General features: G+C 45.6%; 1 protein-coding gene across 1 annotated transcript in view; it reads right to left on the bottom strand.

Annotated features, from left to right (window-relative positions):
• The window catches only part of LOC120837873 (sodium- and chloride-dependent glycine transporter 2-like), a 52,022-nt gene extending 44,014 nt beyond the window's left edge, over positions 1-8,008 (bottom strand). The window contains exons 1-3 of the mRNA XM_040207490.2: positions 7,888-8,008; positions 7,617-7,748; positions 6,107-6,276 (exon numbers count right to left, since the gene is read on the bottom strand). Of these exons, the coding sequence (XP_040063424.2) occupies positions 6,107-6,276; positions 7,617-7,748; positions 7,888-8,008 (423 nt within the window). The remainder of the gene's footprint in view (positions 1-6,106; positions 6,277-7,616; positions 7,749-7,887) is intronic.
• Between the last annotated feature and the right edge of the window lie 9,510 nt (positions 8,009-17,518).

Genomic DNA, 17,518 nt, shown 5'->3' with positions numbered 1-17,518 from the left:
GAAGCTCTAGTAGGTATTCTTTCTTCCAACGTACCCAGAAGTTGTTCATGAGCCTCTGCCTATATTTCCACCGGCGTGTTAGTGAATCTCTCGATGACGCGTGGGTTGGCTCCGCCTCTGGAAGAGTTATCAATCGCCTTCCTATGAGTAGGTGAGCGGGGGTCAAGACCGCTGGTTCACTATTATCGGCATGAAGGTAGGTGAGTGGCCGAGAGTTCAGCGCTGCCTCGATGTCAGTCAGTACCGTCGTTAGTTCTTCAAACGACAAGCTCTGCCGTCCAAGAATTTTCCGGAGGCACGTTTTCACCGACCTCACCATCCTCTCCCACCAGCCTCCCCACCAGGCTGCCCGTTCTACAATGAACTTCCAGGTGATTCGGTTAACACTGCAGAAGTCTTGAGATTCTGCACTGCGAATAGCCTCCCACAAGGCCGGCAGGTCCTTCGCTGTTCTCTTGAATGTCAGCGCATTGTCGCTATAAATGGTGCTTGGGAGACCTCTTCGTGACACAAAGCGTCGCAGGGCCAAAAGAAATGGCGCCGTGGCCGCGGTGGATACCAGCTCGAGGTGTAGTGCCCGGGTGGTCGCGCAAGTGAATAAGGCAACGTAGGCCTTAACGCACTGCCCTGCTGAGTTGACCAACAGTGGCCCCGCGAAGTCGATTCCCACGACTTGAAAGGGGTGACTCTCTTCCACTCTGTCCCGTGGTAGCGGAGCTACGGGGGCTGTGGCCGGTTTTGCTTGGAATCGTCGACAGATGCGACATTCCGCGATGATCTTCTTCACGGCTCGTCGTGAACTTAAGAGCCAAAATCTGTCACGAATTTCTGTCAGAGTGGCCTGCAAGCCTCCATGTAATACTCTGAGGTGAGCATTCATGACAAGCAACTTGGTGAAAGGGTGATCTCCTAACAGAAGAGTAGGATGTCTCACCTCCTCCGAGGCTGTGGATTGGTGAAGTCTGCCTCGAATACGCAAGGTTCCTGTGTCGTCAAGAAAGGGCTGCAGATCGGTTATTCTCGATCCTTTTGAGATACTTCCGCCTTGAACCAGCTCCTGGATCTCTCTGCCGAAGCATTCTCGTTGGACATTCTTGATCCAGAAAGCTTCTGCATCTCTAATATCATCTGCCGTTAGGGGCAGTTCAGGTGACTTGTTCTGTCGACGACAACCTTGAACAAATCGTTTTATCCACGCTGTGACACGCAGCATCTTGGTATAGCTGCTGAAATTCTCCAATGTCAAGAGTGCGGTTGGTGCACTCACAGTGGTCAGCAGTATTTCCCCGACCTGTTGTCGTCTCTCCCCATCAATTCCGTTGAGGTTTTCATCTTCTGAGGTACTGCCAATTGGCCAGTTTCCTTCTTCTCGGGAAAGCCACTCAGGCCCAGACCACCATAACTGATACGCAGTTAGCTGCATTACCGTCTTTCCTCTAGTTAGGGCGTCTGCTGGGTTCGCGCTGCCCGGGCAGTGGTGCCAATTAGAGGGATCGCTTAGTGCTTGTATTTCTGTCACTCGGTTGCCGACGAAAGGTTTCCATGCAGTTGCTGATCCTTTAATCCAACCGAGGGTTATCATTGAATCTGTCCAGTACCATAGCGTAACTACGACACCAAACAAAACAGTACACAGATATTTAGCCATGCGTGCTCCCAAGAGGGCTCCCATCAGTTCTCGTCGTGGGAGGGTCAGCGTCTTAAGCGGGGCAACTCTGGACTTGGCAAACACCAGAGTGACGCTGACATTTTTTTTTCTGTCCACGGCGCGAAGATAGGCACAGGCACCATAAGCCTGAGGGCTGGCGTCTGTGAAAACGTGAAGCTCCAGCTTGCTCTCACCATCCGCATTCTGTAAGTGTCTCGGAGCCATGATGCGTGGCAAGTCCTTTAACTCGGCGCACCACGTTGTCCACTCTTGCCGTAGTGCTTCTGGTAGTTCTTCATCCCATCCCAGACCATGTTGCCATATACGTTGAAACAAAATCTTTACTCGTATGACGTAAGGTGAGAGGAATCCTAGGGGATCGAAGATCCTAGCAGAGGCTCTGAGGACGAAGCGTTTTGTAGTCATGTTTGTCAAGAGAATGTCCAAGAGATGGTCACTAGAGAACGTGAAGGAATCTGTGGTTTTGTCCCACACCAGTCCCAGTACCTTTGTGACTTCGTGGGACTTGATTGACGTGATCTGAGGTGAATTATCGACGTTCCCCTCCTTTTGATTGAATAGGTTCTGCAGTTGGCTGGAATTGGTATTCCATTTGCGAAGTTCCATGCCGGCCTCTCTGAGCAATGTCTGTGCTCCATCAGCGAGTCTTCGGGCTTCTTCGGTGCTTGCGGCTCCAATCAGTAGGTCGTCCACGTAAAATGAGTCCAGCAAAAGAGCCGCGATGTCTTTGTTCGAATCACTCACGTTCTTTAAGTGATGACGAATTGTCGCTCCAAGTAGGAATGGACTGGCAGTTGTTCCAAAAGGAACTCGCGTCATGCGCCACTCTTTGATATCGGGCAGCGGCTCGCCTGGTCTGGGAGTCTTCTCAAACCAAAGAAACCGGAGAGCATCTCTGTCATACTCTGCAATTTCTATCTGCAAGAAGGCCTTTTGGATGTCAGCTGTGAGAGCCACCTTTTGCATACGAAATCGGAGAAGCACCGGCAAAAGTTCTGTGTTAATGGTAGGCCCTTTCTCAAGATGGTCGTTGAGAGATCCGGTGTTTGGCGCGTGTGATGAAGCGTCGAACACCACTCGAATTCTTGTCGATTCCGAGTTGGCTCGAATCACCGCTCGATGAGGCATATAATAAACGCGTCCATCACATGGGGACTTTTCGTTCACCTCTTCCGCGTGTCCGTCCTCAAAGTAATTGCGTATCGCTTTGTCATAGAGTGCGATGGAGTCATCGTGCTTGAGACGTTGGATCAGGCTGCGGAGTCTAGACCTGGCAGTGATGTAATTGTTTCCAAGTGTTGTTGCTGTCTCCTTCCAGGGTAGAGCGACTTCGTAGCGGCCATTCTTCCAACTTATTTTCTCTGTGAATTGTTCGAGTACCGTACTATCTTGCTCTTTCGTACTGGTCGGTTCATCCCTGATTCCAATGGCCTCCAGCTCCCAGAAGTTTCTTAACGCTGCCCCGTCGTCCTCGGCGGTCAATGCCACTCCTAACACGCATACCATCAAGTTCGCGGTAGTATTCGATAAGACTCTCACGATGCCTGTTGGACCCTGAAAGGTCCATCCTAGGCTAGTTGAAATGGCCACCAGGCCGGGGATGGATGATGAGCGGCGTGTTTCGCCAGTCAACAATCTCCACATTTGGTCAGCGCCAATGAGCAGGCTTATGCCTTCCTCTGCTTGGACGGAGGGAAACATCAACTCGTCAGCGATGGACCCCGTGATCGCTTTAAGGAACGAATGTTCGACGGGTGTTTCTTTGAGATCTTGGCAGATAAATGGGACGACAACGGCTTCTAAAACATACTCCGTCATCGCATACTGGCCTCGAAGTCGTAGTCTGACCAGTGTGAAGTTCTGTTTTATCACGTCCGAGCCGCTGTTGGCAAAGGTGTTAAGCTTCATGCTTCGTTGGCCTATAATTTTCAAGTTAAGTTTCCTTGCCAAGTCTTCTCTGATGAACGTCTTCTGGCTTCCACCATCGATAATACCGCGGATATATGCGCAGCTCTCATCACTCACGGCCCAGCTCCTGAAAGTTTGCAGTAGAACGCTCGATGCTCGGTGAGGCGTCGTATTACTGGTGGTGAGTATATTGGCGGTCTCTTCCGGAACTGGTCTTGTCGTCTGCCAAGCAGGATTGCACATTGACGAGACATGTCGTCCCCTGCATCCAGAACATCTCGCTTGGCTGCGGCAGTCTTTGGACCGATGCCCTCGTTTGGTGCAGCGAAAACATCTCATGTCTTGCGCTAATCTTCCTTTCTTTTCATCAAGTGCGATGTCAGCAGTACAAGCGCCGGTGTTGTGACTCTGCTGGTTGCAAAAAAAGCAGTGGTTGTCTGTCCCGCTGGTTTGTAACGCGAACGTTGATGGTGGATAAACAGTTTGTATCGGTTTAGGAGCTATCCTCGGCACACTCGCTGGTCTTTTCTCGAGCGGTGCTGATCGTTCTCTGCTCTCGATTTCCACGCGAAGAAACCGCAAAAGTTTCGCCAGCTCCTCACCGGCATCCGTTGTCGATGCAGCGACGTTGACTGCTCCATCGCCAGACGTGCTAGCCCCCTCCTCTCTGCCGGCGGAAACTACAAGTGGTATTCCGTAGCTTTTGTGTCGATGGTAATCCACAACGATGTCCGTTGGAAGACTGGACAGGAGTATGTCCACCATCATTGTGGCGTACGTCGTGCTTGAAACATCCAAGGAGCGCAAACCGCGAATGTTTGTCTGGACGTGATCGTACACATTGCGCAGTCCTTGGACATCACGCACTGACTTTACCATTGGAAGGTTTCGAAGCCGTTCCAGATATTCCCGCTGAATGTTTTGCTTGTCGCCAAAGCGTTCAGTAAGTATCTCTATTGCATCTCTGTAGCACGCTGCCGTAGCCTGCAGCCCGGAAACGGCACTGGCGGCAGGCCCATTCAGAAGCGACCGCAGGTACTGGAATTTTTCTCCATCAGAGAGCTTGGTGTTCCGATGTATTGAGGCGTCGAACTGCTCCCAGAAGGGTTGCCACTGCGTGAGCTCCCCTTGATAGTGTAGAAGTTGCAGTTTGGGGAGCTTCACTCCCGTAGCTTGGGATGGGTGGCCCCTGTCGCCGTCGGCTCCAGTAGCGGATGTGGTTGGCGTTGCCTGCAACCGCGCGATCTTGTTGCGCAGTTCGCTGAGGGTCCTAGCCACTTCGTCTTCATATTCTGCGACAGTGATGTAGTCTGTCTCCAGGTCACTATCGCTGATGTGTGGTTCGATCTCCTCGTTGACTTTACGGAGTTCCTCGTTGCTGGTTACCAGTCTGTCTCTCAGGTTCTCGAGAGAAGAGGCATCAACGGCGACGGACTGGAGCATGGTCGTTATCTCGTTGATTATCTTCGTATTCTGATTGCGTCGGACTTTACGCTTGGTCTTGAGCCGATCCATTTTCAGGTTGATTCCTCAAGTCCAAGTCCCGGGTTTCGGCACCAAATAATTGTTGCGCTTTGAGGCGCTTTTTCGCTAGGTACTCGTTGAGGACATTGAGGTCGAGAAAGAATAACAGCACAACCGGCTTGTGTTAAACGGTTTATCCGACTGCTCGTTCGCTCGCGCTCGCGATTCCCCATCCCCCTCGTCTTCTTTTAGCTCCAGGCTAAATGTCTCGTGTCAGTGGTGTTCATTGTTAGTTTTTCAACAGCGTCCCGAGCCTCGATCATCTGATTGTCGCCGATAAGAAGGGGCAGAAAACAAATCAGGAAGCAAGAATCAGCGCTCATTGTTGATGGTATGAAATAAAATATTTGCTTAAACTGCTCAACGACGTACTGCTGATGTCTATATCTTGACTAGTCAGCGGATTAAGGATAGTTGGAAAGTATATGCCATAGTTTGATTGCCGCAATTAGTTCTTGAAAAGGGTACTTCCCGTGTTCCTTCGTTCGTGTTGGATATGTATATACTTTTTTGTTTTAGGTTCGCTACGGTTTCAAGGTGACGCTGGGGTCAATTTTTTTATTATATATTCTGCCCAAATGCAATATTTGTATAAATCACAAACTTTTAATATACCCTGTTGACCAAAAAGATCACTAACTGGATATTCAATGTCAACATTACACATACTTCTTAGTATCTTTTTTTTGCAAGATAAATATTTTCTGGAGGTTGGTATGGGTTGTAGTGTCCCATATAAGATGACCATAATTTAAATGTGAATAGAATAATGAATTATATAAAATTATTAGATGTGATCAGTAGATGCTATTTTTTTTTCACCGCACGCAAGCCCGCTTCGTTTGTAAGCAGTGTAACCGTGAATACTGGGCCTTCATTACGTTGGTATCATTGATTATTGACCTTGGTTTCCCTAGAAAGCCGGCCAGACCTGGTCACGTGGTCCCTTTATGCGCCGCAGGGCTTTAAAAAAAGAGAAAAAAAAGATCCAAGGTGTTAAGTTACCAAAACGGTACTCTTGTCGTAACACTCGTCGTTTGCCCAGTCCGGATTGCAGACGGTCCAAGGCAGGACATCATAGAAGGAGTAGTACAGGTAGTTGAGCGAGTAGGACAGCAGCAAGTTGTAGTAGGCACAGATGGCGAAACAGGTGTAGACCATCGTCCAGCCGACGCCTGTGCAAACAGAACCCAGTCTGTCAGCAGTTGTTTGCCACCAACAAGCCAAAGCTATAGTTTTGATTCTTTTTGCTTAGTTATCATAGAAAGCACAAAATGTTGGTATGCGTACGAGTTGCTGGTGTTCTTGACGTTTCGAGTGCTGGCTGTACACCTGTTTATGCCTCGTTTTCACAGGACCAACAGACAACAAGCACTACTCGCAGACATTTGATGCAAGCGTTGTTAGTAGCCTTCTTTGACGCTATGGGGTCGCAATAACCGGACAAGAAATATATATGTTTCAGAATGGGCATCATAAGGGAATATTGCCAGCAAATACTGCTTTTCTTATGCCGGCCATAAGACATAGTTGAGATTTCAACACTCCAGTAAGAACTTACGAACTGTCATAGTAAACGAACATGCGATTAGGATCATGTGCACGCCACTCACCGTTCAAAGCGTTCTTTCATTTGGAGCGATTTTTTCTTTGCTCCACACATAACACCCTGTACCCAACCGTCCACGATTACATTATAGCATCGAACTGATTAGGTTTTTAGGGCCTTCCAATCTTAAGATACAATGTTTATACAAACAGAATCTGCTACATAATATATTCCCGATTTTGTTCTTATGCCAATGACCCTTGGCCAGTCCCTTTTAATGCGTTAGCTTTCAGTCGCTCGTTTTCACAAAACCCGCCGGTGTCCGTCCGTGGGTCAGCGCCATGCATGACGTCGCGACGAGAGTGGGGTGGTGAAGGGGTACCATGTCGGCGGCGGGAAGAGAGGGAGAGGGTGACGCGTGCTGACGTCAGCACTTGAAACCAATACGAGCTTAGCTTGGAACAGCTGGCGCGGAGCCAGAGACAAGCCGGCGCCGTGCAGCTTTGGAATGCTGCTTAGGGGCCCTAATCTGGACAACTGGCTAAAAGGACGGCGAGAAATCCGGCCGCCGTGATTGGCTATGACCTTGGCGCCGGCCAATCATAGCCATCTGATTTCTCGCCGACTTTTTCGCCAAGTGTCCAGATTGGGGCCCCAGCTCACCCTCCGTTCCGGCGATGACACCAAAAGCGAGGACGGAAGAAAGCCGGGGCCATGCGTTCACTGCACTGAATCCGATGGAAATACGTCAAAATTTCCATCTGATGAATCCCGTTGATCGTCGAACCAAATATTTTTATTACGCACCCAACAATTCAAGGACCACAAAAACAACAAGAAACCATGAATATGTCTAGTTATTGTGTTCGGAGCTTTGCTTTTGAGGACCTCTCCTGCAGATGATAGGTTACAAACGACTAAAGACACGGTGACAGACGCGAAACCGAAGCAGTTCACTGCACTCGCCTCTTGCCAGTGGAACGCAGTCAAAGCAGAGCGTGGCCCCAGCGCTGCGGAACTGGCCCAGGAGCATCTCCATGTAGAACATGGACCTCCCCACGAGCGTCATGATGATAATGTAGGGAATCAGGAACGCTCCTGCACCAGATTAAATAACTAACTGAAGCGATAATCTCATCCTTGGAATGTTCGAATCTCAAGGTACTCTGTGTTCTGTCTCGTACGACGTTAGCTAGTACCACTCGAAGGTGCATAAAGCAGCGCTGTTTCACTTTACCTCCCCCGTTCTCGTATGCCACGTACGGAAACCTCCAAATGTTTCCCAGTCCAATGCTCATGCCGATGCTTCCCAGTAGAAATTCCAGGTTGCTGTCCCATTGCTCCCGAGGCTCGTCCATTCTAGAAACATGGCACAATTACGGTTTAAATATAAAACTTTTGAAACTGAAAAAAACATCAATAAATGGGTTTTTCTTTTTTTAAGGTGGTAGCTTAATAGGGTTAACAAACTCAGGAGCCCCGTAAGCATGAAATGTGTAGGTCGGTCAATCCGTAAGCGCTAAACGATCTTAAAACAAACAACGGCAACCGCTGCCAGAGATCGAACCCCGGTCACATGCGCTACTGACTGAGCTACAGGCCATAGCCATCTATATGCTGACAAAGCCTAGCAGATCTCCACGAGAAGCGGCCGCCGAAATTGAAAAGGTGGAGCGGCAGACAACGGATGAGAAGATAGCCACGTGACTGGCGCCCCGCTGCGGCGAGACGTCAAAACACACTTCTGCCAAGCGAACAATTGCGTTTCGGGTCCTCGCTGCTGCAAAAACTCTGGGTTGACGTCCAGGTTTCCCGAGAAATGGCTTTTTGATGCTCTGTGCTTACTACTACCAGATCCTCGCGCTCCAAACCTGCGACTGGGCACTCTATGGCTCCGTCGTCGAACTGCCAGGCTTTGTGAGTGTAGAGGGGGCTATGTACAGGCCCATTTTTTTCTTCCTTTATTGAAGACAATACGAACATTCATTAATCTCTCAAATAGCGATGTCAATAAGTGCCCAAGCTTTCGTGGGTGCACTAACATTATTTTTCTTTTTTACATAATCAAACAGATAAACCTTTTCTAAAGTCACTTCTCCTGAGCCGCAGTATGATTGCACTTCCCCAACAAGCCCTTTAAAATGCTCGCTGGCATGTTTTACACCCATATCTGCGTGCCTGAGTGCCGTGCGTGACTTTTATATGCTAAACAGACACAAGGCAATGATTATATCGTACGGAACACGTTCGGGTTTATTTACGGGTAAATACCAAATGATGACAGCTGTTTATTGCGGATCCTTTTTAGAGTCCATTGTCAAATCTCACAACAAAAAATACGGATCTTAACACTCTATCAAAACACGTTCAATAGTTTCTGGCGCCTTGTATAAAACAAAACATTGACGTACTAAGGCACAAAAATCACCCTCTCCTCGAGCCACGTCTTTAACGGTAAAATGCCACAATGAACGTAGTTGTAATCCCGTGCTTGCAGAAATATACTTGCATCTAGCATTTCTTTTCAAAAGCCCAAACAAGCTCTGTTCGATACACTGAACGAAGAAAAAAACACGACACAAGCTGTCGTACAAAAGGTGGATAAAGCCGATCCCGCCATATTCTACACGTCTGAACAAATTATCGCGTTTAATTTTTTTTTTTCTGGGATGAACTCCAGACAAATGTTGTAAATACTCTACCCATTTTCTGTATATAAAATTGGGTGCAACAGAAGACTTGCATGACATGCCAAATTTTTGCAACGACAAAAAATCTTACAAATGGCGACCTTAAAAAATCGACAATTCACGGTTGGCTCAGTGCAATACTTTGTTTCTCAGTTCAGACACGACCACGGACCAGTACTCGGTGCTGTTGCGGTAATGTTGCCGCGGTATTCCAAAGTATTGGCAAGACGTCTTGATCCAGGAAATCCCCTTATATTATGCGGGTTTGGTGGCCCAATCTTCGTGCCGCATTCCGCAACAATTTTGGTCAATTAATGACGGCTCCCGTAGCATAATTGGAATGGAGAGCGTGCTGGTATGGGTAAAATTTATACCAGGGAAGAACTTAAAAGACGAGGACGGACAAGACTTAGTCGCGGACACTGCCCAGACTTGGTAAGTAATCCGTTACTTTTTTAAGTAATCTTGTAATTGCTACATTACTTTTTGTGGCAGTGATCTGTGATGTAATTTCGTTACAAAACATTGGTAACAGATTACTTTATTTACTCGCTTTTTTTTTAAATAGGAACGCATTAAACAATATTGAGCAATATGAGCAGGCAATTCAGAGGCATAAAGAGAGCAAGTTCAACAAATTTAATTAGAAACCATCGTGAAGAGAAGAATAAAGGCCCGTTCACACTCTTGCAACCGAGTACGACCGAGAGAGACCGAGACTTGTTCAAGCCTCTTAAAATTTCTTAGGACGAGAAAACACACTGGCACGCTGGCGCCATCTATGCGGTGACCCTGGAACTGCATTTCAAAAGAGCGAAGGTTTTGCGGTATTACCGAGGTCAATTGTGTGTAATACCTAAAAGAAAGGCGCGTTGATAACGTTGACAAAAGTTTTTCGAGCCAAGAAAGAAAGCATAATGCGAGACAGAAATAGGAAATATGCCGGACCGCCAAGTTTACTCTGCTACCCAATAGATGGCGCCAGTGTGTCCTCTCGTTGTAAGAGGTTTTAAGGAACCCAGTTTTAAGAGGTCGAAAGAGTGTGAACGGGCCTTAACCGGAAGAAAAACGATTTTTCGTATGACCGGTCACCAGAACCACTAGAAAGACGTGAAAATGCTATGTGAAAAACAATCGCCTTCCATTGCATTTTTCTTCTGAGATGCCTCTTCGTGTTTAATTGTTTTTTACTTGTACATCACTTGAAAGGCCCGTTTCCAAAGGGAGCTTCCGTAGATCAGCTTCTTCCCTCCGCATCTCCTAGCGGAGGTAGATGCTGCTACTGAGCATGCGCACCGCTAGCTTTTTCTGCACAATTCCAGGGATTATTTCCGGTCGCGGTAAGCTAGCGGGACGGCGGTTATGGTTGCAGCTTTCGCTGCCTTGTCAGCTTACAGGCAGTGTTAAAACTAACGCGTTACTAGTAACGACGTTGCTGGTAACGCGTTACTTTTTTGACTAACGCACTAACGTACTCGTTACAATTCCAAGTGACTAACGAGTAAAGTAATGTCATTATTATTTTACGGTATCTGCTATCAAATTACGTTACCCGTTAATCGTTACTTTTGAATAAAAATGGCCGCATGATTATTTTGAAAACAAAATCATTTTTATTTTGTACAACAAAGCTAGGTATAAACGGCGTCATTTCAAACTCCTTCGGAAGAGTTCCCACAACAGGGCCCAAAAGGCGAGCGTTATCGCCGCGCGGAACCACTAAGCGTCTGGATACATGGTTTGGCGCAAAACCATGTATCCAAACGTTCACCAACTCGCCCATCAACAAACTATTTTACACTAAGCGTCCTTGGTGCAGTCTTTATAGAGAAGCTGCTAAAATCACCATCACCGTACCATGAACGAGCAGCCGTCTCTCTGGAAAAAGACATCCGTTCAGATGACTACAGTCTGCCACCGCTCAAAGGATTTTGCCTTTGCGTTCTTAGCTTGTCTATCTGGTCACATCCTTCTCTCCAAAACAAATAAATTCTCGTTCTGTCAACAACAGAAAGGATAAACTCTAAGTTTGGAAGCGTTGACGTTCCCACGCTTTGAACCAAAAGAAGTAGCAAGGTTATCGCAGCATTGAACGGCGACTGTCACCAGAAAGACGTCACCATCTTTTAGAATCCCTACTGCGTGGTGCAAAGGTGCGGTCTCTCGCTGGAGAACGATTCTCGTTCAGAAGGTCGCCCTCACCAAATCATCTGGGCATCCTTTCTCCCATAGCGCCTCAAAGATTAGACGAAAGACTGCATCACCACCACGGACGGCAACTTCTTTGTATCGCAGTTCGTCAGATATAAATACCGTAGTCTTCCACTAGAAAGCATACCCCCAACTCTTTGGCATTTTTGGCATTCAAAGAACAAATTATCTATTGCTGGACGTTGCGCCCGCCTTTTTCTTATCGCAGTTCCTGGTTGTGTGTGCGAAGGCTACTGTACCTCTCATCCAGAGAGACACATTCCTAGCAGTGATAGTGATGGCTTTCGTCTGCTTAGCCCTTACTTTGCTGCTGCTGCCGGTGTGAAAAAAAAAAAAAAGAAAAAGGTGTTTGGCCGTGAAAGAGAAACTTAGGTTAAAGAGCTTATAAACGCTCGCTACCTTTTTGAGTCATATACACACGTAAAGATGCTACGAGCACGCATGTGATTATAACCAAAATATGGCCGGCGCTATACTTCGTTTATGATCATTCCTAATCATCTTTGGTTATAATTATTGGTTATAATAAGCCATCAGTGTCCTCTTTTTGTTGCTTGTGCAGCCTACACCGGACCGTTACTAAAACCAGCGTGGCTATGAGGTGCGTTGTTTGTGAGCAGTCCGTATACTGAAGAGTTGTCTCTGTCATATGACGTCTGCCTCTAACAAACAAGGTCTTTTTAGAATTCCTATTATAAAATCCCCTTTTACTGCCCATCTCGCACTCACTTTTCGTGCAAGATGGCAATAGCCACCGAAACTCCGTTACCACGGCCCGGCTAAGTGCTATGTCTGAAATGAAGTAAACGAAGTCAGACAATTTGCTGTTTGCATATCTAGTCTGTATGCCGAAACTCAAGCTGCTGAGCACACCAGGGACTTCGAACTCTAATGTGAAAAAACACATCAAGGTAAGTTATTCGTCAATGGCACTTACTTTTTTTACGCGAAAATGTCGGGGTTAAATTTTGCTAGGCAAAAGAACGCACCTTTCTTTAGAAATCGTTCTGTTACTCGCATAGTTTTTCAGCTATATCTCACAGTGCTCATTAATGTAAGCTAGCGAAAACATTCCGAAAACGGCTTAACTGAGTTTACTTCTATATTTCAGAAGGAGGGTAAATAAATTATTGCAGCTATATTTGTTTAAATTTGCGATGTATGTAGACAGTTTTTTCTGTCCTAATTTGTGATGCAATTTATTTAGTTATTATTTCGTTGTACCAGACCACGGAAAACTGGAAATTAACAGGGGTGCTTCGCATCAGTCCTAATTTATTTCTTATGTCCCGCCAGTTCTTCCATTCACAGAAGCTATCAGCTAGAGTTCTAGGTACGTTCAAAGAAACGAAAGACCAAGACCACAACCCACATTCCCGACAAGCCTTTGCTGAAGTAGAGGAATATCGACCGTAAGCATCAAGTTCCCGTTTCTCAAAAACGGTTCGACAAACTTTTTGCGACGTTTGTGGTTGAGACGCTATATACGAACAGTCATACACTAATAGCTGCCATATAGTAACAGTGAAACACAAAGTAACGGCAAAGTGACGTAAAAGTGACGTCCGTTAGTCATGGCAAGTAACGACGCCGGTATTTCTTTACATTTTGCAAAATGGTAAAGCAGCTCTGTAACGCGTTGGCTTTCTGCTAAGGTAACGAGTAATGCTATTTTGTTACTTATGTTCCATAACGGGCACAACACTGCTTACAGGTGAACCTTGCACCTACAATCTTTCTCTCAAGTAAAATATTTTATTTTTACAAGGACTACCATAGTATGAGAAATGGAAAGTAGTGTTGCAGAACATTTACGAAAACATCAAAATTGTTTCTATTGTTTTTCTTGATAAGGGTACTGGAAAAGTAACGTAAAAGTAATTTATAACGTAACGAGTAAAGTAATCCGTTACTTTTCAGCAAAAGTAATTTGTAACGGTAATCCATTACATTTGGGGCTCGGTAATTTGTAATTGTAATCCATTACATTCTTGAAGTAGCTGGCACAAGTCTGACACTACCTTCTTTATACTCCCCTTGCGGGTGCAAAAATATAGCAACATCATCGGCATACGCCAAGGCTTTGGTTTCGGTTTCGTTCAACACAAACCCGCGTACGCCGACTTTGCCTGTGACGTGTAAATTAAAGGGCTCAAAATATAACCAGAACAACAAGGGTGAAAGCGGTCAATCTTTTCAAGCAGAAGATAAAACGGATATGGTTTCTGTTACAATACTTTTTACAACAAGCCTTATCGTACAAATTTCGTACGCCAGTTTCCCATCTTCAAAAGTAAGCTTTTCAATATAAGCTTGTGGCAATATATCCCAGAATACGCCATGTCAGACTCGATCAAATGCCTTCTCAAGGGGTTGAATTTAGCAACCTGTTTCCAGCAGTCTGCAGAGCCTTCCAGACCGCTTCAAAACGTGAATATTTGTTTGTATCGAGCGGCCTTTTATTCGGCAAGTCTGGTGATCTCCGACAAGGTCACTGATAACGCTCTTCAATCTACGCGTGAGAATTTTAGTTAATATTTTTTAGTCAATATTACAATGTGTTATTGGTCGGTATTCCGTGACTTAGCGCCCTTTCAACTAGTCGCCGGTCTTTGGTAATGAAACTGTGTTTGCGTAAATGACGTAGGATGGAAATAAACTCTTTATTATTATTATTGTTATTAATATTATTGCATTTTCTTTGTATGCAACGAAAAAGATACGTAACAACACTGGAATGACTTTATGCTTGAACCTTTGAAAACATTCAAAATGTCTTGGGGGCGCCACCTCGCGGTCGCCCTCCTGTAACGGAGCTGGCAGGATGCGAGCAGACGACGCGCTATGTCAAAGGTACGGAGTGGCTATGTTAGTTCGTATATTTGCCAATTAAAGACGGTTTATTTATTAAAGAAACGTGAGTTACGTTTTTGTGAGTGATCTTTCTAATGAATAACGGCGGCTCAAAGTTGCTTTTTATATTAAAAACTTTTAAATGTTCAAAAACAAGCCTGGAGCTTCACGTTACAGCTTGTGTGGCGTTTGTCAGGCCTATTTACTGCCTTTCTGATTCTTTTTTTTTTTTGTTTTGTTTTAGAGGCTGTTGTAGGAAAATGATTTCACATTCACCAGAGTAAATTGACATTGACCTTGCCGATACCAACGCTTCTATCCAAGTGTGACTCGACAGTTGCTGCCGTGCCAATGCTCGTCAGCAACTGACTCTTAGCTGTTCCCGCATCGAATACGTGGCAGAAAAGTTTGTCACATCGCGACTTCTCCTCGAAAAAAAGCAGAAATTTGTATCAATGCTTAAATTGTCTGACATGGCCCGGCAGGTTCAAGCGATTGATTAATTTTGCTTAATGCATTTTTAACTAAATTCTTTTATAAATTTAAAATCTGTAGATGAGAAGCTCATCACGTATGCGCATTTGGATGCGCAAAATTTAACACACAAATGGTAGTAATTCAAACCAGGTGCATACCTCATTTATTGGGACGCTGAAGTGTCACCGATTTAAGACTTCGATCACGAGGGGGTTTCACACGTTTCGCGTCGACCGGGCAAATAAGCAGGGATTTAATTGAAATGACTCCAAAGGACCACCGCTTCTTTTTGCCCGTTATTTTGAGGAAATGCTTGTCTACTGGTTTACAAAATTCAAAAAGGAATCAACTTTGATCTACTAAGAGACCAGTGCTCACAGAACACACTGGAACCAACAGGATACACGGAGCCACTTTCACGGAAGCGTTTACTACACACTCGAGAGGCTCTCGAATTTGGCTTTACTATTTTCAATTTGATGCTACATTCTTTTCTCAGTTTTATGTTCGAATATTAAAGAATGCACCCTATTCGCTGTGGTAGATGTAGCGAAATAATTCGCTGGATATTCTATTTTCATCATCCAGTTGTTTGTACTTTGGTAGATAACAGCGCACCACCATCCGAGCGCTTCGACACCTTATGCGTCATAAATGTTTGTTAGCATGACTCCACGTGCCACGGTTTAATGCTCTGATAAAATGTCTTCCTACAAAATATTAATTCACCAAATAAACACAACGCGTGAAACGGGCTCTGTCGCACTTTACCCAAACAGCGCTTCAAGACAGCTGACGAGCCGAGGGGATCCAAGATCTGTGTGGTCTGTCCCAGTCTGTCCTACCCGTGACGTCACAAACGATGATGATTATAGCTAAAAAAAGCGCCCTCCTGCGGTTCGCGCACGCCACCCATAGACATTTCCAATAAGCGCCATCTGCGCGCCGCCATCTTTGTGTACTGGTCTGTGGAAGGTGCTCTGCGCGTGCTAGTTTTTTTTTTTAGTTTTTTTTTATTTTACAAAATATGAGCCATTGCGCACGCCTCTACAGCCCACAGACTCAGCATTTTTCGCCTGGGTAATAACCACTGGAAAGGTATATGCCATCAGGGCCTGGTGTTTTGTTGCGCGACAACGAGTCTGTTCCCTGTTATACTTCCCCAACAGTTATGTCTTTTTTAAATAATTTTTTCGATCTCCCCTCCAATCTAGGCATGCGCGAAATAAACTGCTCGAGGTTCTAGTATGACGGTGATGTTGCTTTAGGGCCAAAATAATTTTGTACAGTGCTCCATGAAAGAGCGCTAAATTATCTCGCGATTACTGCTAAACTCTCCACGTATTCAATTTCTTTTTTCTTTCGTTAGAGCATTTCTTTTATTGTTTTGGAAGGCACTTTTTGTTGGCTGGTCACCTGCAACAAAGCGTTCCGGCCACGATCGGACAATCGCCCCTTAATAAGTCTCTTTTATATTTTCCAGCTCGGATTTTTACGTATTTTATATCACGAATTTGAATTTCTGGGTGTTCGCATCCTGCCTGAAGAAAGGCTTGCAAGTTTCTTTGAAGCTGTCTCCCTCTAGCACGAGCACGTAACCTTTGGGAATCTCAAGAAGCTTGATCATTCTATTGCTGCGAGCTTAACTTCTTCCTTGATTAGTTCCCGTTGCTCCGTTGGTTCATCGTCAAGGTCGGATATCGGGTGCAGCAATCCCTCATCTTTGGCGACGAAACATTTGTCATTTAAAAGTTGTTCATTTTCTATAGTTCCCAATTATAGTGTGAAACAGGCTTCTGCAATTCTCAAATAGTGACGGCGACGAGACAATGGTTCGTAAAATAACGGGCTTAACTTTGTAGTTATAGGCCTCCTTAACTTTATCGACAGAAACACGAATGCGGTCAAGTCGAGCGTGTGAAGACCCCTGAAAGTTGCGTAGCGAATTGCGTGCATCTTCTATTAAGTACACAAGTCATCTAAACCTCGCTCATCGATTATGTCATTCAAGACTTGCGTACTGTTATCGCAGTTCTGCGAAATCGATATCATATCGTCTGCATTACATACACACTCGAAATCGCCAAGTAGGACGAGCACTTTATCGCAGTCTAGGTAAACTACTCACACCGAAAAAAAAAAGAAGTGATTCCTTGTTCTTTACGTTATTCGGAGCGCAGATGCAGATAACACGCAGCACTTGACACTGCGAAATCATATGCAATTAACTGTCCCCGAGTGTCCATGGTCCAGGTCAGCGCTGACAGCTGAACCGACTTTTTGAGAAATAGAAAGCAGCCTGCCGATGCTCCAACGGCATGACTAACGCACACTTTCTGGTGCGAAAGAAAGGGCTGCAGAGCTCGCTCTATTTTCTTAACATTTGACATTTTTGTTTTTTGAATTGCAACTAAATCATTACATCGAAAAGTAGACGTTGCAGTTGATATTGTTTGCACCTCGTGTTCAAACCCTGAAAATTGCGAGTCGCAACACTAAGCGGCATATTTCGTATTTCGTCAGTCAGAGGGTGGGCTTAAAGGTGTCATAAAACGATACCGGGTTGGAATGTTCATTGTTTTGCAGAGGCGTGCTGGTCCCTAGTCTGGCCCAAGTATACACTCACAGGCCGCCACT

This window comes from Ixodes scapularis, unplaced genomic scaffold (genome assembly GCF_016920785.2).
Source record: "Ixodes scapularis isolate PalLabHiFi unplaced genomic scaffold, ASM1692078v2 PGA_scaffold8__174_contigs__length_109621045, whole genome shotgun sequence".
Taxonomy (NCBI): domain Eukaryota; kingdom Metazoa; phylum Arthropoda; class Arachnida; order Ixodida; family Ixodidae; genus Ixodes; species Ixodes scapularis.
The sequence above is the reverse complement of the archived record's forward strand: the minus strand, read 5'-3'. Positions and strand labels throughout refer to the sequence as shown.